The 20,738-nt window shown below is 50.2% G+C and overlaps 1 protein-coding gene across 1 annotated transcript; it reads right to left on the bottom strand.

Moving 5' to 3' along the window:
* Positions 1-4,326: 4,326 nt before the first annotated feature.
* Positions 4,327-20,397, bottom strand: LOC128278976 (triple functional domain protein). The gene is made up of 6 exons (XM_053017698.1): positions 20,219-20,397; positions 14,506-15,118; positions 8,592-9,254; positions 5,164-8,521; positions 4,764-5,092; positions 4,327-4,368 (listed from the first exon to the last, which is right to left on the bottom strand). The coding sequence occupies exons 1-6, from the start codon at positions 20,395-20,397 to the stop codon at positions 4,327-4,329; spliced, it is 5,184 nt and encodes a 1,727-aa protein (XP_052873658.1).
* Between the last annotated feature and the right edge of the window lie 341 nt (positions 20,398-20,738).

The raw sequence follows: 20,738 nt of genomic DNA on the forward strand, positions 1-20,738 counted from the left end.
GCCACCTGCCATATTCGATCTGACATCAGCTCGGGAAGATGAATAATAGATAGGGGTGAACACGTGCTGTGTTGGGCCGCGCCCCACATTGCTAATTCTCACGAAAAGACTCATCATCGTTCGTGGCAGGTGACGACTTTCAAATAGTTTTACGCAAAACTTTTTGTGCAGCGGCTGGAGAAACGGACGAAAAACAATGACGTAACATCCGGGTCGTTGGAGTAGTAGTTGGTTGGCTCGTCGATTAGCGTCTCCGGGCCGCTGGAGAGCGGTTTATTCACAAAGAGATTATTGTAATGAATGTCCCATTAATTGCATTTGGCTAAGGAAATCCAATCAAGTTATTGTCGAGATCATGTGTTACTACAAGGTGTTTCTGCCGAAAATGAACAACTTCAGTCATGATGAAAATACTATTGTAGTTAAAAAATATCGGAAATTCGCTTATAAATTTTTAGTTCTTCTAAATCTAAATACGCTTTAAAATAATCCCTACTAATAATCCCAATACATCTATGCCTATACTAGGTTGTTCAATAAATTTTGCGCCTCGATACCAGAGGGCGCTGCTACGAGTCTAATTTTTTTTTGTCATATTGGTAAACTCTTCAAATGAACGTATGTGAAGTTTCATTTCAATCGGTCACCCATTTTTTTTATAAGCCATTTTGTATCGACGTGTCACATTATTTTTTTACAGCTGTTATGACGTCATCATTTGATGAAAAACCCTTTCCGCGCACGATTTTTTTTGGTTTGAAAACAGATGGAAGTCGTTAGGAGCCAAATCTGATGAATAGGGTGGATACTCCAACAATTCGAACTTTAATTCATGAATTTTTGCCATTTTCAAAATGCTCTTGTGACACGGTGCATTGTCCTGATGAAAGAGGTTGTCTTTCTTCTGCAAACCGGGTCTTTTTTCACGAATTTTCGCTTTTAGTTGCTCTAAAAGGTTACAACAACAATCGAAATGTATTGTTTTATCAATTTGCAAGTAATCCGCTAACAAAATTCCATTCGCATCGCACAAAACTGATGCTAACATCTTTTTAGGCAATTTCTAAACGAACTCGTTTTGGATCCGAAGAAAACGGTTGTAACCACTCTTTAGCCTCTTGTTTTGATTCAGGATCATAGTGATAGACCCAAGTCTCATCCACAGTGATGATTCGATGCACAAAATCCACTATATCCTATCGAAAACGCTTTAATTGTTGTCAAGATAGATGCATTCGAATGCGTTTTTAGCGAATGCGGCACCCATATTGCAAACAGCTTTCTCGAACTAAAAACTTCAGTCAAAATATTGGTTATACTGTTCAATGAGTTGGTTAGGTTTTGTACTTAATTTATATCAGTGATTGGACGATTTCCGAAAACGATATCCTGTATTTTTTCTACGATTTCCGATGTTGTGTTTGTTTTTTGATGTTTTTGACATGGATCGTCTTGAAGGCTACTACGACCACGTTCAAACTCAGAAACCCCCCTTTTACCAACCTAATTAAAGGTGAAGAGTCCTTATACACTTTCAACATTCGTTCATAATTTTCCTTTGCCTTTAAACCTTTCAAAAATAAAAATTAAATCACTGCACGGTACTTGATTTCTTCCATTGAAAAAAATACTGTTACACCTCGATACTAAATCGCTTGCAAAAAAAAAATAATTGACCAATTGAAATGAAACTTCTTATACGTTTATATGAAGAGTGTACCAATATGACAAAAAAAAATTAGACTCGTAGCAGCGCCCTCTGGTATCGAGGCACAAAACTTATTGAACAGCCTAGTATGTGATCCAATTTTCGAAACTATCTGAACGGTCCTTTTTAGCAACACACCTTTCGTTTCGGTTCTGTATCATCACGAGGAAATTGAACCAAGAATTGTCTCTCCACAAATCCTGTTTAATAACTGTTTAGCTCTATCAAGCGCTAACCATCCATCGAATGTCTGGGATCTCAGGCAGAACGTTGCAGCTATTTTGGCCAACACGCGGTCTCTTTGAGCCTGAGCGTATCGTCTAATCTTTGGTTATGTGCATGCCCATCAAAAGAAGTTCAGTGGAATTACATCCATAGAGCACGATTAAGTCACCACACGGGGTCTCGGGAACGTTTGCTTTACGAAAGCCACCATCATGCACCACACCAGAAGACTTTTCGTGTCTTTGCGATGACACAAAGTGTGTCAGAAGCAGAATGTAAGGTTTGTGAAACAGTCATCAGCAAATTGTTCCGTGAGCGATGTTAAGGTTCTCTCGTTACCAAAACTCCTTAATGCTGACTGTTGACAGCCTCTGTCCAATTATGTTCCGTTCATCGAAGGGCAAGTATTGTGTTGATCGGTTGTAACCCTTCAGTATTTTAGTACTTTGAATCTGGACGCACTTTTGCTTAACCGCTCTATTGTACATTTATACTTGTAGCTTTGCATGGGAAGATGTCATGTCCAGTGCACTTAAAGAATTGAAAAGCCTTGACAAAGACACTAAAACGTGCTGAAAAATGTGCCTTCTGTAGAAATGAAAAGATCGATCATTGAAAGTAACTTGGGGTTAGAAAATCGAATGCTTCTATTTGAACGGTTTTTTTACTTCGATATGTCACCCCGAACTGCGGTCGTCCTTCATAATGCAGTCCTAAACCGCAGCCATCCATATTCTGCCCAGTGGGTTGCTTGTGAGCACCTCGTTGGCGGCTTTCGTGCCTCGATTGAATTTATCACGCTTCAACTCTTCAACAATTGGCTCTCGAGCTGTCGGAGGTGTTGCACGTGTCCCGGAAACCCATGCCTTGCCGCCGCGTACTGTTGCCGGTGCATCTCATAATTGCATTATGGGCCATTTCCGGGTGTCAATTGATTAAACATTGCTGCTCGGGAGCTGCCGTGGATTGGATTGTATGCCCTCAAGTGGTCGTGGTCGTGTTTTCGGCAGCAGGACATACTCGGAACAGGATTACGCGAGCGCTGTCAATTAGTGGTGAGTGGGGATTCAACACGAAAGGTGCCGTAATCAGTGGGCGAAAACGTGTCAAACGGCCACATGCCAGCCAGGCAGCCAGAAACTTTAATGAATTCATCGAGCACTAGGAGCACGTTGTTGGGATGCTTCAGAACCCCTTACGCTCGGATGTCAAATTTAAGCACTTTTGCCGTAGCTGAAGCTGACTGATTGATAATTCTTGTTCCTGGTGAGCATAACGAAGCACCCTCGCAAGCACCCTGGACCCATGTGGCCTTTGCAGCCGAAACGAACCGAGTTATGTTTGTGATTTGTGGGCTCAGCCGCGGCCGGGACCGATCCCAAGATATTCCGTTTTTGCATTTCAATTTAAGGTCACGAGGGGCGGTTGGTTATTTAACATCGTTTTTTTTTTTGGGGGGGGGGGGGCAGCAAGTCCCGGATAAGGTTTTGGAAGCAGCCTCCTGGAGGCTTCGTGCGCTGATCAAACGCCAAGCCCTAGCCGGCAAGTGGATAGTAACTTCAGTACAATTTGTTCGTTTCCGCCCTCGTTAGGGCGGCTTCCAAAGGGGCCAGAAAGTGCATGTAAGGCGGGGCGTGTGTGTGTGTGTGTGTACATATTACGACATTGTTCTGCATTCCGTCGTGCAATCATGCACCGTCTTGTTCCGGCGTGGCAGCCGTGATGCGGGTTCCGGCAGGTTGCTCACCGGTGTATGTGGAGCATAATCTTCTAAGAGGGCACGTAATCACCCATTGCGCAATGCAGGGAAGCCAGGCCAGATCGTTAGAAGCTTCGAAATCTTGGTGCCTTGGTGCCTTTCGGCACACTTTTCATTAACGTAGATCTGGTCGGCGTTCGTGATGATGCGCAAAGCAATGCCACGTATCGATTTAATCTCTTTTGGACCTCTTTTGAATGTGCGTTCCGAGCCACGAGAGGCCATCATGTGTGTGTGTGTTATTTTTGAAATCGGCAGGTACAGCCATCTTTTTAAAAGTTCGTTTCTCAACGCACACACCTAGTTACACAGTAGTTCTTTTCTGAGCGCTTCGCCCGTTTGTCTAATTGCTACGGTAGGGTGGTTTACAGCGGTCGGTGGTCGGCTCCAGCCCTGACGCATGCTCATCAAACAATCGGTGTGTAGTCCCGCGGTCCGGACTTTTGTAACGGCGCGTCCACGATCGACGCATACGTTGCCGTGAGCACAGGAGAGTTGCGAGAAATGTTCGCATGGTTCGCGATCACCACCGCACGAAAACTTCACCGTGCCACAGGCACAGCCCGGGATTCATTATAACACCCTTGAAACTCATTACGAAATCGTGCCGTCCACGCTTTCGTTGGTTCTGCTTTTACATTTCCGCTTTATCCTTCACAAACCGTCCACAATCGTCCTGTTGTGGTCGCAGAAAAAGTGCCATTCAGAGCAGCGCGGCATTGTGTATTCCACTTTTTCATCCCCTTTCTTCTGGAGCGGCACACTCTGGAGCGGCAGGACCGTGTGCCAGGGAACGATTGGGAAACACACTTCAGTGTGAAGTAGAAAACATGCTCCAAAGCGGACCGGAAACCATCATCGTCATCGTCTGGCGGTTGTGTTGTGCATTAGCATTTCTTGCGTTTAATGAGGTTCGGCATAAATGTTGAACCGCGGAAGGCATACTTTACGTGCTTGGCACGTTCGGAACGGCACACTAGAAAGTCTCTCTATCCGTCCGGGTGGGTTTTGCCCAAAATCTTAATTCTGTGTGATTGTTTTTTGTGAATGAAAACGGACACGGTCGCCTACCTTCTCACTGTCGGTCGTGTTGCCGGACCCAAAGCTGGCCAACGAGCTGCCATCCTGGTCGTTGTCGTTGAGCGTATCATCAATGTCCTTCGACAGCCGCTGGCCAAGGTTCTTGCCGCTCACCTTGGCCGGTGATTTCAGCAGCGAGAACGAGGTGCCGGAGAAGTACGTCTCCTGCATGACTTCGCGCATTCGCTTCACCCACAGCTGCTTCGTTTCGAGGCTGTTCGCCTTCAGCACTATCCGATAGTCGGACAGTATGGGAGCGCGCCCGGTCCAGATGGCAAACTTACACTCGTCGCCCTCGATGTGCTCCGTAACGCCAAAATCTAACCAGGAAAAATAAATCATGCCGGTTAACTGGCTGGCTGAGGGGAGAACGTCGCCAGGAGACACTTACCGGATGTTAGGAGTTTATGTTTGTAGATGTACTTGACCGTGCCGTTGGTGTCTTTGACTTCCTTGGAGAAAAGAATGTACAGCTCGAACAGGAACACGTGCCGGTCGCGGCCCTTCTTGATCAGGATCTGTTTGTTGTCCCACACCAGGAACGAGTCCTGCAGCACGACGTCACCCAGATTGTGAATCGGTACGTCGCACTGCTCGAGCAGCGATAGGTGCATCACATCGTTCGCCTTCTTCGGCACATTCAGCATCACCTCGAGCCCGTCCTTGATCTCGCCCTGGCCCTCATCGCAGCACGACTGCAGATCCTTCAGCAGCAGCTGGTACTTCGTGATGCGCTGCACCGGCTTGATGAGGTAGGCCGGCAGCGAGTGCTCGAGTTTGTGCTTCCGCTGCACCTCCTCGAAGTACGTGCCGCCGTGCTGCACCATGTAGTCCATCGACTGCGGCTTGTTCTGACAGTAGTGCACGTACATATCGAACTTGGCGGCCCACGTCACGAAACAGTGGCCCACGTCCTCCGGCATCGTTTCGTACTTTTCGAGCTCACGCAGAAATATTTTCTCGTGGAACTGGAAAATGTCTTCAATGTTCGCGAACAGGATGTGCTCCTTGCCGAGCAGGTTGGCGGGCACGCTTTGGCCACCCTTCAGTTCGCGCAGAAACACTCCGATGCACGTCTCGAGATCCTTCACGTACGTTCGCTCCGTCTGCAGCAGCTCGGCCATTATGAACTCCTTCTTGCGCGCCGATTTGCGCTTCTCCTCGTTGAACTCCTTCTGGGCCGCACCGACCGCTCCGGAGGCGGCCGCGGCAGCATTTAGCTTCGTCTCGAGTGACGGATCCGAATGGCGGTACTCGAGCACCGACGACGAGGACGACGACGAGCCGGAGTGGTGCGTTGCGCCCGAACCGGATCCGGGCCCGATGCCACTGCTGCTACCGTACTCGCCACCACCACAGCCCACCAGCACGATCGAGGACGAGGAGGCGCCGGCGATGGCGGCCGAGACACCGAGGGTGCCCGATCCGCCCGACGACGAGATGCCCGAGCTCGAGCTGGCCGCAGAAAGGGAGGCTTTGCCGTTGCTAATGCTAGAGTTACTGCTATGGTTACTGTTGCTATGGTTACTGTTATTGCTACTGCTAAGGTTATTGTCATCCGGTTGCTGTATGATACCCGGTAGGCCGAGCGATTTTTCCAGATTCGATCGATAGATCTCCATCCGGTTGCTAAAGTCCTTGTAGCGGTAGTCGACCGTCGCGACCCACTGCTTGATGGAGCTGGCGTGCGCGTGCCCCTTCTCGACCAGCGTGTCCGCCAGCTGGATCAGCAGCTTCACCCGTTCTCGGGTCTCCTTGGCGGTGCTTTTGAACTCGTTGTGCTCGCGCAGCAACAGTTCCGATTCTTCGCGGCTCGAGCACAGTTTGTTTTTGCGCGACGAAAGGTACGCTTCGCCCGTGTCGTGGATCCACTCGATCGCCTGCTTGGCCGACCGCTCGAACAGCACAAACTGTTGGCACTGATCGAGCCGCTTCTTGCGGTGCGTCCAGTACTCGAGCACCTGCGTTTCCTGCGTGAGCAGCTTGTCCAGGATCGACTTGACGCGCGACTCGCTGTTGATCGTGCTCGGGTTCACGTGGTAGAACTGCAGCGAACGGGCCGCGTACTTGAGGAACGTTTCCGCCGTTCGGCGCGCCAACGTGCACGCCTTCAGGAAGGCCTCCTTCTGCTCCTGGTGCTTCGTGATGAGCTGCACGATCTGCTGGCCCTTGTCCGTCGACCCGCCGCCTCCGCACCAGTCCTCCTCGCGCCGGTACTCCTTCTCCAGACTGTCCAGTACGTTGCACACCTGGTCGGCCGTTTTGAAAAAGTTCAACGAAGCCGTCACCAGCTTGTGGCGCTCCTCGGCGCAGGTCACCAGCTTTTGCCACTTTTTCGTCACCTCGTCCGCAATGTCCTTGATGCTCTGCGGGTCGTAGTGGTTCGCGTTCATCAGCGCATCGGCCCGGTACTTCACCTGCACCGCGGCCGTGTGCGGCCGTTCGATGCGCACCTGAAACTGTTCGTGCTCCTTGCGCAGCTGCTCCGCCTCCGGCAAGGTGCTCGGGATGGAGAAGCTGGCCATCAGCAGCGCCTCCTCGTTGCGGATCCACGAGATCACCTGGTTCGCGTCGTTCTGAAAGTGGCACAGCTGCATCGACTGTTCGAGCTTGATGCGCTTCGCCTCGGCCAGATCCTCCAGATCGAGTTCGCGATCGTGCAGAAACTCGAGCAGATACTGCACCCGCGTCTGGGCCGTGTGGTTCGCGTCGGCCATTATCAGCAGGCCGGACGATTCGAACAGCTTGTGCAGCTCCTGGCCCTGGTTGATCACCTGGTACGTGGTGTTCTGCATCTGGCTGACGGACTCATTGTGGAGGCGCAGGAATTGTTCGGTTTTCTGAAAGTCACGCGACACCTCCGTGTGCTGCAGCTCTTCGGCCCACATCTCCAGCTGCGAGGACACTTCCAGCGCATCCCGCTCGAAGATGCGCAACCGTAGGTACATGTCAATCTTCATGCGCCGCGTCTGCCACAGGTTCTCCAGATCGAGCCGGTTGTTCTTGATGCGATCGACCGCATTCTGGACGGCCGTCAGTGACCCGGAACTGTCTTCCTCCTCGATCGGCCGCAGCTCCGTCAACAACGCTTCGCCCTGGGCGATCGCCTGCATGCACGTTTTCAGTGTGCTCTCCTCTTGCTCCTTGCACTGCTCCAGCAACCGCTCCGTGCCCTCCAGGTGCTCGTTGGCCAACTCGAGCGACTCCTCGTTCGTGACCTCCGCGTGCAGTTGCTCCTGCCAGGCGCAGATCTCTTTCTCGTTCGAGTAAAACACCACCGCCAGCTCGAGCCGCCGGCGCCGCTTGTCGACGCGCTCCGCGAACGAAGCCACGTTCGCCTCGAGATCGCGGGCCACCGAGAATATTTCCTGCGGTGACACCTCACCCGACCGGGCCAACTCTTCGGCCGCCGTCAGCAGCTTCTCCGCGTTGCGGTACGTGTTTTGTGCCACATTCTCAAAGTGCTCGTGGCTCGTCTGGTAGATGCGGGCCTTCTGTAGGCTCTTGCCGATGCCACGGTTTTTCCGCAGAAACACATCGCCATGGTTCTGCAGCCAGTCCAGCACCTGCTTCACGTCCTCCTGGAACAGACGCAGGGCCAGCTTCTGGTGTAGCCGCATCTTGCCTGCACTCCACTTGATTTCGAGGGCCCGATGGTGGCCCAGAATTTGATGGATCACCGCCAGCACGTGGGACGCTCCCTCGCTGTAGTCGGCCGCCGGATTGCCACCGTTAAAGTGGGCATTTTCCTAAAAACAGGCAGAGTGGTGTATTTTGAGCGTTAGGTTGGGCCCCTGTCGTACTATCGGTCGTACTTACATTTTTCCGCGTGTTCACAATCGGCGGTTGATTGCAAACTTGCACCAGATGATCGAGTTGATAGAGCAGCTTTTTGCTGGTCGAATGCACCTCGGTGTACGCCTGGCACATCGCTTCGTACAGTGACTGGTGCGTCCCGATGGCCGTCTCCAGGCTCTCCACGTTCGTCGGCGTCGGTATCGTTGCTTCGCAGGCCGCCGCCCAGCTGCTCACGCTCTCCGTGTACTGTTCCGCCTTATGGTGGAACACGACCGACAGCGTCAGCACCGCCGTCCGTTCGTCGAGCGTCGTGACAAAGTCTTTCCACGTCTTGTCCAACCGGGCGGCCAGCGTCCGAATGTGGCCGGCGGCGTAGTGATTGCCCTCGTACAACCGGGCCGCCACGGCCAGTATGCGGTTGATGTTGACGCACACGTTACGCGAGGTTATGGCGAAGCGCTGGTGTTCGTCTTGCAGATTTTTGGCGATCGCGTAGTTGTGCCCAATCTCGACGTACGTCTCCTGGAACACGTCCCGGTTGTGCAGGATCCAGTCGAACATTTTCTCGCAGTCCTGCTCGAACAGCCGCAGCTGGAAGCACTGGTCGAGTTTCGTTTTGCGATGCTGCCATAGGCCCAACAGTTGCTGCTGGGCGTTGCGGACCGCTTCCAGCTGTTGCAGCACCTGCAGGGAACGGACCGGAGAACACAGATTAATGGAGGCCAATTCCAACCATAAACAAATTGATCGTGATGATACTAATGGAAAAGGACCACGTTTTGGCCACGGAAAACCAAAGCGACTTCGGGAAACAGCCGATGGTGCAATTTCTGGGACCAGCGTGGCATAAAAAATGAACCAAAAATGGGGACAAAGGCTGTGGCTGTCGACAATAATTGTTTAAAATATCCAACACTAACTCGAAAAATAAGAAAATTAAGTGTTTTTCAATGAACATCCCTAATTTTATCGGCTTTGTTTTTGTTTTCGGCTCTTCTCGACCTGGTTCGCTTCGGCTTCATTACTCGGATCGCTGACCACAACCGTCTTCGAACAATATCGATGACAAATCAAACTCTTATCGGGTCTCGGGAGCGGGTATCATTGCGAAAATTTGCTCCAGTTTCGGTGTCCTTACGGTTGGAAGAAGCAATTTAAATACAATTATCGTCGTCGAAGATAGCGACGACGACGTCGTAACGGTTCCGACCGCAGTCTTAAATCCAACTCAAAAAGTTCACCAATAATACGTTTATGATGGGACATAAATAGTCGCCCGTGAGAAGTTTTGGACAAATTATCGTCGGACGAGAAAACACGGAAAACCAAACGACAGAGTTTCCCTGGATCGATGCTAAACTCGCTTGTTGCGCGATCTTATTGGGCGACAAAGCGCGACGGTAAAGGCGGAGCGGAGCAAACCTCGATTACCGTGGCCCTTCGTAATAACCGCCGCGCTCTGCCCCCCCTACTGCTTTTGAATTGTGTCGATGTTGCGGACCGTTTTTATGTTGCCGCCCCGAATCACACCACTTGATTCCCACCACCACACGAAACGCGGACAGCAACAAACTTTTGACAAAGTGCAAAACAATATAATTCCTGCCCTGCCACGCCGAGACTTTATATCCGACCTAGAATTTCCCCCGTTGGCCCCCGCGGGGTACGAAGAGTCTGCAAAAATCTAGGACAACCCACCATCCGGCCCCGATGCCGCTTCTAATGCCTACGCCGTCGGAAGTCGAAAGTCGTCGGAGACGATCGAGTTTTGAGAAAGGCGAAAAATAGGCGAATCTCTCGAGGGACTATCAATTAGTGTCAGGGGTCTTACGGGTCCGAGAGGAGGAACGCCCCACGTGTACGCGCGGCGCAACCGTTTGGCGATAGAATTTCAAATAAACACTTCTGCCGCCCACTTCGGAACCACGGGTCGGTCGATTAATTCTGGCACTGCTGGCGGATCACCAGACCCGAGACCGGTCGGACGCGGATCACAACAATCCCCCCCCCCCCCCCCCCTGCCCCGCCTGGCGACGGTTGACGGTCGAAACAAACAAAAAAAAGGAGCGGAAAAGATCGCGCACCGGAAAATGCCATTTATTGCTACTTTAGTCAATCGCCGGCGCCGGGTTTCGGACACGGTAAGCAATTCTTCTCCGACTTGTTTTAATTATAGCGCGCAACGCGCAAGACAACGCGCAACACAAGACCCTCCTCTCGGAGCGCGTCGGAAAATGGGGTATTAAAAAGTGGAAAATCGCGGCCACTGGCCGCGGCGGCGGCGTAGAAAGCACGGACCGAGCGGACCAAAATGGATTAGATAATGTCGGAGAGTCTGCGGCGTTGATGATGGCCACGTCAGTGCACAATCGCAGCGTATAATGTGTGCACTCTTCCCAAATAACGCTCTTTCTATCTCGCTTTCCGGCCCAAAACAGCCGCCGAAACGCCGCTCCGAACGTAACGAGAGTGGACCCGACGAAGTGCCGCGATCGGCGAATTAATTGGCATCATTTTTTGATGAATAAACAACGAGACGCGCCAATGCCAAAAAAAAAAAGAGTGGAGAAAAAGAGAAACTCTCGCTCGTCTTGGCGGCATCCATTTTCTTGATTGTTGTGTTGGCGGCCGCCACTTGGCAACGGCCTTTTTTCCGCCTTGTGATATTGCAAAAGGAGCACCGGACGCCGCCGCCGCAACTGTCGGAAATCGATGCAATTTTGCGTTTCGATTTCGAACCATTTCGAAGGGCGTCTGAGGCCAAGTTAAAAAAAAACGGCAGACGGTCAGTGGTCAGTCATCCTCCACAGCAGAGAGCGTGTTGCGGAACACTTTATGGCGATCGCTTTTCGGGGGGCGGGAAATTTTCACTTTCCACATCAGCCCGGGCGCGTAATTTATGCAAAAACCAAAAAGGGGGAAAATTCTCGATTCAAAAGCCGATTGTTTCTGACCGACGGCGGAGATGGCAACGGTCCCGGGGCACAGCCGGACAACCGGATATTGCGCATCCGCACCGGTTGACCGGCATCGGGGCACCCGATCTCGAGAAGACTCTGAACAGCAATTCTCGTGCGCGACCGCGATGAGTGCCGTCGTAAAGAACGGACTCTAAACGGACATTCCCGTTGCTGCGAACATCGCGCGTTTCGTAACCCCTTTTCATGGTGCTGTGATTTTTTCAACATCCTCATCGTTTACGGACCGCGATCGTCATCACCGTGTGCGGATCGCACAAAATCGGAAGACGTCCCGAATGAGCCGGTGGCCAAAATAGCGTCGCCAGACGATCCGGAGTTCTGACGAACGCTCCCGGCTCGGGGGGGCCAGGGCAGAGAAAAGTTCATTACGCAAATTCGATGCGCTTTGTTGGGCCATTGACGGCCACCAATTGGGGCGGCGGCGGAACATCCCGCACTACAAGAGAAAGAAATCCAGAAAGTGAAAACAACGCCAAGCGCGGTGGTTTCCGGTCCGAAAAACGCGGTTAACATGTTTCCATGTCCATTCACAACGCAATTCACCCAAAACACCCCCACAAAAAAAACACACACACATGACGCGGGTGGTGAACCGTTGAGGCAAGGAAACAAAAAATGAACGCACGGAAACGCCACACGATCATGTGTGTGAATGGAAACTACAGTTCGGAACGGCGGGCGGGCCGTCGTAATTCTGTTTCGGTTTTGTTTCGCTTTTCGGCCACACCATAATCATAAATGCGATTTTAACCTCGTGTCGTTCGCATCGGATTGCCATTTTTTTGTTTTGGACTTTGTGTTGTGGGTGGCCAGCCACTTTCTTTGGGGCATTACTCCTTCGCCAGGCCGCCGAGCGTGTCGCGGTTCAACGACAGACGGGCGGCAATGGCCGCGCGGCGCATCATTTTTATGTGTGTTTTTCCGGTTTTGTTTCGAGAGCTTTTCGACACTTTCGATTTTCGACGGCCTCTGGTGGATTACGATCGAAAAACGGTAATAAAATTAGGCCAAAATTAGAGCCCGGTAGGGGGTCACAACGGAACCACCACGGGGGGGGCGGGTAGTATTTGGGAGCAGTTACTAGGAATCGACCAAACAGCCAGCAGCGACAGTCAACGGTGGTCACCATCTCCGGAACGGGAACTAACCTGCTGTTGCTGCTGCAGGCAGTCAGGGAAGTGTCACGCCGATCGAAAAGTAAATCTAGCCCGCAGGCAGTAAGACTTACGGGCATTATTTATTTATGCTATGCGAGCGAAAACGCGAAAAGACTCCCAATTCTTATGTTCTTGTTCACAAACACAACTAAAAAGTGACGCCTGCAGGTGCTGTCAAAATTAGGATCCTCTCTCTGGCCAAACAAGAAATACTTATTTCGATCTGCTGGAAGTATTAACACAATTTTCCCAAACAATAAACAATCCAGCTCCCTTTGAAGACCTTCAGAAGTATTAGGTGTATGACTTAATTCGTGTGGTTTTACAATGGATGGCATTACTCACTAAATGTCACATTTTTTGTTGTTTTTGTTGTTTTTTGTTTTTTGAAATATGTTTTTGACAGCTACTGTCATTACGCATCCAACGCAGTATAGACTTTTTGGTCAAAGTGTAAAAACATCTGTTTTAAGCATCTGAAGATGTCAAGTTTCGTTCCTGATAAAATGTTTTTTGGAGAGTACTTTTTCATTACTAACATGAAGGAAAGTGTTACTGAAAATCACGATATTTTTATGAATGTTTATGGTGAACATGCTCTTGCTGTGAGAACTTGTCAGATCTGGTTTGCGTGGTTAAAAAGTGGTGATTTTGGCTTGCAAGAGCAATACCAAGAACGTACAGTCAAAAAAGGTTGATGATGAAGAATTGGTAGCATTGCTCAACTTGCAGAAATGTTAAGAGTCGACCAGAAGACAGTTTCCCATCGCCTGAGTGCCGTGGGAATTAATAGAAAAATGTCTTATGGGTTGAATTTAAAAAAAGAGACATTGAAAGAAGTTAAACCATTTACGAATTTCTGCTTGCGCGGTTGAAAAGAAAGGGGTTCTTGTACCGAATTGTACCTGTTGATAGAAAGAGAAGTTATTACAAGGATCCTAAACGCAAAAAGCCCTGGATACAGCCTGGTTAACCAGGTCCATCGCAACTAAAGCGAAATATTCACTGTACAACGGTTGTGCTGTGCATATGGTGGGATATGAAAGGTGTGGTGCATTATGAGCTTTCAGAACCTAATAAAATTATTGAAGGACAATCCCATCAACAACAATTAATGCATTTGAAGCAAAGTTTTGGCCATAAAACGACAAGACCGGGATAAAAGACATGATAAGCTGATTTTTCAAAATGACAACGCTCGACCTCACATCGCAAAACCGGTCAAAACCTATCCCGAAAATATCGAATGGGAACTGTTAACGCTGTATTCACCAGATGTTGCTCTTTCGGATTAATATTTGTTCCGTTACATGAGTAACGATTTGGCAGCACAGGGGTTCACTTCTTATGAAAGTATTGAAAAATAGGTCTCTGAGGCGATCGCTCCTAAAGCGAAGAAGTTCTATCGACACGGAATCAAGGAACTACCTAAAAGATGGCAGAAAGTAGTAGCTAACGACGGACAATGCTTTCATTAAGTCATACGTTTTGTTGGTGTAGGTATTTTTTTGGTCACAAATGTCGAAAAAAAACCGCACGAATTAAGTCATACACCTAATAACTAAAAATGATAGCAACCTTAACTTCTTAGTGACAATAAGGCGCGCGCGAACTACATGCTACAAATGCTCGAAAAGCACAACGTTTCCTTCCGACCTTCGGAACTGTCGTCGGGCACCTGAGCTCATTAGAATGATTGTTACGACCGTTTTTCGTCGAAAACTGCTAGGAATTAGCGTTGGAGTTCTGGAAATTTGCCATTTAAAAACCATTACCGTGGCGACAGTTGGCGCTTACCTGGTTCAGGGCCGACGAGACGTCCGGATTGTGGCACTTGGCCGGCGACGAGGTCGAGTGGCAGCTCTCGTCGTTCCGGTTCGAGTAGGTGGTGAGCTTGCCGAGCAGCTTCTGGCCCTGCAGGTCGAGGTCCTCGATGGGCAGCTTCAGCACTTTGCGCTTCATCTCGTTGTGCGCCTCGATGCTGTGCTTCACGCCGATCACGTCCTCCGGACAGTCGGTGTGCGTGAGGTCCTCCTGCAGGTCGTCGATCCGGTCGAGGATGTCGCTCGCCTGCCACAGGAAGTCCTCGAACGCGACGCGCAGATCGATCCACAGGCTGTGGTCGTAGTGCAGGAAGCCCTCAAAGTCGGACGTCAGCTGCGACGGTTCGACCAGCTTCCCGAGCGACTGGATCGAGATGGTGGTCGTCTCGAACTTGTACTTGCTGCTCGCGATCGACGAGCGCTGCTTGTGCCAGAAGTTGTCCGGCTTGATGATGACCGCCTGGTGGATGACCTCCGCCCCGAAGCTCTCCTGCAGCACCTTGAGGATCATCTTAGCGCTCGCCGCCGTGTTGCCGTTGCCCCGCATGTCGACGATGATGGTGAACCCGAGACCCTTGCTGTCATCGCTGCGAAGAGATCGGGAGCACCACAAACGAACGAAATCCGTAATTAGTATTCCGACACACTCTCTGCAGCGCGGCGCGGAAAGAAAGGAAAGGAATTCGCCGTCGCCGTACCTTCTTCAACCAACCCAACCCACTAGGGATCGAATATTTGTGTTTCCTTTTAACACTACTACGCGAACCAGGCCGCGCTCCGGCCAGAATTCAGGCCGCTACATCTTATTACCCGGTCTCAAGTGTGGTCGAGCACCACGAATTCAGACATGGCCCGACGACGCCCGCGTAGAAATAATCCCAGACTCTTTTGGTCCGGTGCACAAGCTGCGCCATTTTACAAGTGCAGCCCCCAACGGCGAATGGCCACTCCAAATCAATCGATTACGGGGGGGCCCCTATCCTGTTCAAGTTGCGGGAATTCGATTTCGAGGCGTGTGTTCGGGGTGGTTTGGAATAATTTTGACTTTTCTTCACGCCCCGCGCTGCGGTCTGTTTATAAGCCCCTGAGAGAGAGCTCCATCGGATCGGGAGATGTTTTGATTAGAGCGTTCGCTTCGGTTCTTTAAATATTTTGAGTGAAAAACCTGGAATCCCAGCTGGTGTTTCTGGCTTCAGTTCCGCCGCTGAGACGGCGGGCGGGCATTCCACTGGAACAGCTCTGGACGAGTCTGTTCGGAGGGAGTTCGAGTTCGAGTTGTGTGATCTGTGAGAACTCCTGGGTTTCAAACCCCAGACCTCAAATCATAAGAGAACATTCATCACATTTCCGTTTTACTTCCAACTCTTCATTGTCACCACGCAACCCAGAAGTCTTCGCCAAGAACCCAAGGACACGACCGTAGTAATTAGCCGTTTATGGAAACGTTACCAAACACGTCAACGTCAAACGTTCGGGGAAGTGTCACAAGTAATTGGACCAGGCCCCGGGTCGACCGTTGTCGGAACCGTGCAATAAAGTGGACCAACCATTAGGACCTGCCATTGAAACCCGGAAATTATCTTGTATGTGTGCGTCGCAGAATTCGAGAGTCACCGATAGGGTTGTTTCCAAAAATGCTAAACAACAATCGGCTTCACCAGAAGGAAACTCTCACGGGATTAGCGACGGGACGGGACAACAATGTGGGCCTCTACCCAGCATGAACACGCGGTCCAATAGCCGACGAATGGCATGTCGGGTCAGGGGCCATTCGATGGCTTCAGTTCGTCAATAAATAATTCCAATTCGTTCGGATCACCCGAACGGGCCGTGTGTGCGTGTGCATTGCATTTGACCGGAACCCGGCGGCGCTGGGTGTGGTGTCCGGAAGCGGGCGGTTTTATGTTGTGTTACGAGGAGCAATATACCCGCACACCGAAGGGCACTCTCGAAGGAAGTGGCCGACTAGATGACTCAATAAAAAGCCTGTGTGTTGCTTGTTTGGCCGGATCCCAGAACCTATTCCTCTCCACGGAATGCGCACTTCGGTCCCCTGGGTACTTCTCGCCGCCGGGAATCCCCGGAGTGAAGTGCCCGAAAAGTTTACGGTATACTTTCCGGAGAGCGGAGGGTCATTCCGGAACGGAGGTGACGGTAGTTTGCAGTGTTGGAGCGCCAAAACAACTAAACGACGCCGCACTACGGACGGTGTTTGACTATTTGGAAAATATTTGTTTATGCAGATGTCACACAATAGAAAACCGAGTGCCGGTGGCGGCCAGAATGATCAGAGCTGTCAGTGCGCTGTTAGTCACTGTACCAATGCTGCGTCAGCCGTTGGCCATTAAAAGGGTATTAAATAAATTACCTAATCCCCCCATCACACCTAACGGCGAGCTAATTAATAGTGCAGTTGCAAATAAGTTACCAACCGCTCGGCTCGGCCGGATGCCGGTAGTATAGTGTGCCGGGAAGGCTCTCCATAAATAATGCAACTTTCCAATTATGGTTTGGTGCGAGCGGGTTTTTGCCGCGAAAGGCAAATAACATTAAATTTAAACTAATACCGCACATGCGGTGCGCCATCCGAAAGTTCGCCACTGACCACTAGCGATCGGGATGGATGCAATCGAAGTGTGCCACACATGCTCTCAATTATTCTTAAAAGATATCCTGGTTCGAGTGCACCTCAAGACGGCGTTCCGGAGGTTTGCGTGATCGTTTTGCCGTTTGCCCGTTAGAGGGAAATTTCGAAAAGAAAATTGCCACCCACTTGCGGTCACCGAAACACAAAAGCCGATAGCATAAACAAAGCCCACAATCAAAAGCTCCAAAGGCCTCTTTCGGGTGGCGAGAGAGAGAGAAAGAGACCAAACAATGCCCCGCCGTCCTCGGATGGGTGTTGGCATTGTTCTATTATTCTTCTACGACACACTCAGCAAAGAACCATCATCATCATCATCATCATCATCATCGGTAGAGCGCGAGATGTCATAATTGTCGCGAAGCTGGGCGCCTCTCTTTGCGGTTGCAAAAACAAAGACCTTTTCGGATAGCGTTTCTCAGGCACACCCGGCACACACGCTGGAAGAGGCCGGAAAAGCGAACTCCCATTGCGCGGATCGGCACGGAAAGTGGCACACAATGGTCCCCGACGACGACGATGACGATGACGACGGTGGCGGTGGGTGCATCTTCTGAGTTTCGGCCTCTGCAATCCAATTAGGCCTAAGCCAAACACTAGACCCCGGTGGGTGACCCGGTAAAAATAAAGAATGCCGGCGGAGGTCGCCCCCGAGGTCAAAACCGGTGCATTTCCGTTCCGCCCCAGAGAGAGAGAGAGAGAGGTACTTCTCGATAGGGTTTCCGCTATTCCGCTTTTCCCAGCCGCAACCGCGCTGTTGAGCCACTCTGTTCGTTCGTCCTCGTCCCGTTAACGATGTACGACCGTCAGCCAGGATGACGAAGCACGGACGAAGAAGCGTCGCGTCAAGTGCAGCCATATTTCCGGGGATTAAACCAATACCGCAACGGCCACATACTACACGAGCGGCTCCACAATCGAGTGTTTGGGCAAGCGAACGCAAAAGGATTGCGCGAGTGGATTTAATTAGCTAATTAGCAACCACCGACGCCGCTGCACACACGCGCGCGTGAAGTAATCCTTTAAAAGGCTGACGGAATTCGATAGAAAAAATCAACGATGGATAATGAGCCTTTCGCTTGAAAGGGACCTGCAAATTGATAGACTTTAAACTCATTGATGGCAGTGTTCTTATCAAACGGAGCCACAAACAGACCCAAACGGGATGAAACAATCGGCGATCGCAGACGATATTTTCAAAGCTACAGAGTGGCCAAATTAGCGTGCACTTTTTCATTTGGTTATTAAAAAAACGGTTAAATATTTGACGATGCTTCAACTTTTATTTTAAAGGTTGATTCTTCACATTTTAGGTATAAAATACAAATTTTGTTTGCAGAAAATTTGGGAATATGAGAAATTTATTTCCAAAGTGGTAGGTCGTCAAATCTTTCGTCAAAGGCACATTTCATTGAAGATGTAGCGACCTCGTCATAAGGATATCAAATAGTCGAGCAGCACCATCGAGCAGCACGGTCGAGCAGCTTCGTCGAGCAGCGTTAAAAAATAGTATCAAGTATTCATCGACCGTGCATTCTCCGTGCAATCGAAGATTATTCAAGGTAGTTTATTGGTGACTCTCAACGAATCCGGACATACAATTTTTTATCTCCCGATCACAAATATAAATTTTAGGAAATTACTAGATTTCTACAAAGATCATGTCCATCTCGGTAGCTATGTTAATAAGCAGAATTGTCGTTTTTGGGGTTCAGAAATCCCACACGTCGTGCAAGAAAAGCCAATGCACCCACAACGAGTAACTGTTTGGTGCGGATTTTGGGTGATTGGTTTTTCAGCGAAATTGAAGCTGAGAACTTGGACCGCATTTGGATTCAACAGGACGGCGCTACGTCATACAGCGACAGCCACAATCAATATTTACGTTATGCGAACAAACCAGCAACTGTTGACAACCTTAAGACCGAAATTCAAGTTGCTATTGCCGAAATAGGACCAGATACAATCAAAAATGTACTCAAAAACAGGTCGACCGAATGAGCTACTGCCAAGCAAATCGTGATGAACATTAGAACAAAATTGTTTTCCATAAAAAAATGGTATGAATATACCTTTCAAATAAAAGTTCAAGCATCGAAAAATATTCAGCCGTTTTTATTTATAACCAAATGAAAAAGTACGCGTTAATTTGCTCACCGTGTAGATCACATTAGGACCCAGGGCATTTTCAAAATGCTTTTTCAATTAATACCTTGAAGTGCAAGCAAAGTGAATCATTTGACTTCACCTGCCTCAAACAAATTGGGTCCTTTTTTGTATGTAAGCCTAATCCCATTTTAGCCCACTTCTGTCCTAATCCCAATTAGCCCGCTTTTGTTTAAAAGATACAAATAGTATGTATTAAAAAACGGATTAATGACGGGGTCTACGGCGCGGTTTCTGCACGTTTTATGACAAGCGGCACTACCTTCTAATTCGTGTTGCATGTTAACCAACATTCCGTTCCCTTCCATTCTTCCACTCTTTAGCTCCACCACCGGAGACCGGTACAGCGATCTTTATTAACCTGCATTTCCTCGCGCTCGTGTCCGTCCGTCCGCACACCTGGCGGTGAAACGAAAACCAGAACCAACGGAGCGCGCCCGGCCACCCGAATTCCGCCGGAATGTTTTGGGAACCGCGCCGGGTGACGAAACGGTGAAAAGTTTCCTGGAAATGGGCACCCGTAATGGGTGTACGCCGCAGAGCTCGGGCGGCGGCGCACTCCATTTACGGGGTGGCACATTTTTATGCTTTTGGTTTCGACATTTTGCCGAAGAGTTCTTTTGTTTTTTTACCGGTGCGGCCAACCGACACACAACACGCCAACCGTGCGGCGTTGTAACCCAAATGTTTGTTTTCTTCGACCGCAAGCCGCAAGCCGCACGTGAAGTTGTACGTTCGTCAAATGACGTCGGGTTTGGCATCCCCAGAACGCGTCAAAAATGTCACGTCCTTTTCAGCCGCAAATGAGGTGCGCGCGCGCGCCCTTTGGTGGGTCTCTTAATTGTTGTTTTCATTTACCGCTGACCATCGGTCTCACCTCGGTATGCCGATGAAGTAGCTCACGACCCGCTTGATGTCTTCCGGTTTGATCCGCTCGCGCTTGGTGGTCGCCGGAAAGCAGATGATCGGTCCGCCGCGGTTGTCGCGGCCGCCGGACAACAGCGCGAACCGCTCGTTCAGCAACGGCAGAATGTCCAGGGCCCGCACGCCGTCCATGGTGGTGATCGCGGGTGTTTAGTGAGCAATCTGCGCCCCTCGATCGGTCGATCGGTCGACCGTGAAAAAATGTACCAAGTAACGCGTGACCCGGGGGGCGATAAGGACTGCTGCCGCGTTTGGTGTATGTTTGTTTGATGATTAAACCTAAGGTACTGCCCGTCCGTCGCTGCGTCGAGTGCCCGTTTCGCGGATTAACTCACGCACGCGTCATTTAATCGCGCGGCCAGGAAGGAAGCAACCCTCTGTCCGACACGGGTTTGGTGTTTCGTTGCTCTCTGATAGGCTGTTTCTTACTTTGTAGTGGGCACGGACGTGCCTTATCACACACAACAATGGTT

This window comes from Anopheles cruzii, chromosome 2 (genome assembly GCF_943734635.1).
Source record: "Anopheles cruzii chromosome 2, idAnoCruzAS_RS32_06, whole genome shotgun sequence".
NCBI lineage: Eukaryota > Metazoa > Arthropoda > Insecta > Diptera > Culicidae > Anopheles > Anopheles cruzii.

Excerpts from the sequence above, each read along its gene's own strand:
- LOC128278976 (XM_053017698.1), bottom strand. The coding sequence starts at position 20,397 with ATGGACGGCGTGCGGGCCCTGGACATTCTGCCGTTGCTGAACGAGCGG. Across the intron at positions 8,522-8,591 it reads TTGTGAACACGCGGAAAAAT|GAAAATGCCCACTTTAACGG; the intron begins GTAAGTACGACC and ends GCCTGTTTTTAG. Across the intron at positions 4,369-4,763 it reads ACACGACCGACAGTGAGAAG|GACGATTGTGGACGGTTTGT; the intron begins GTAGGCGACCGT and ends CGACCACAACAG.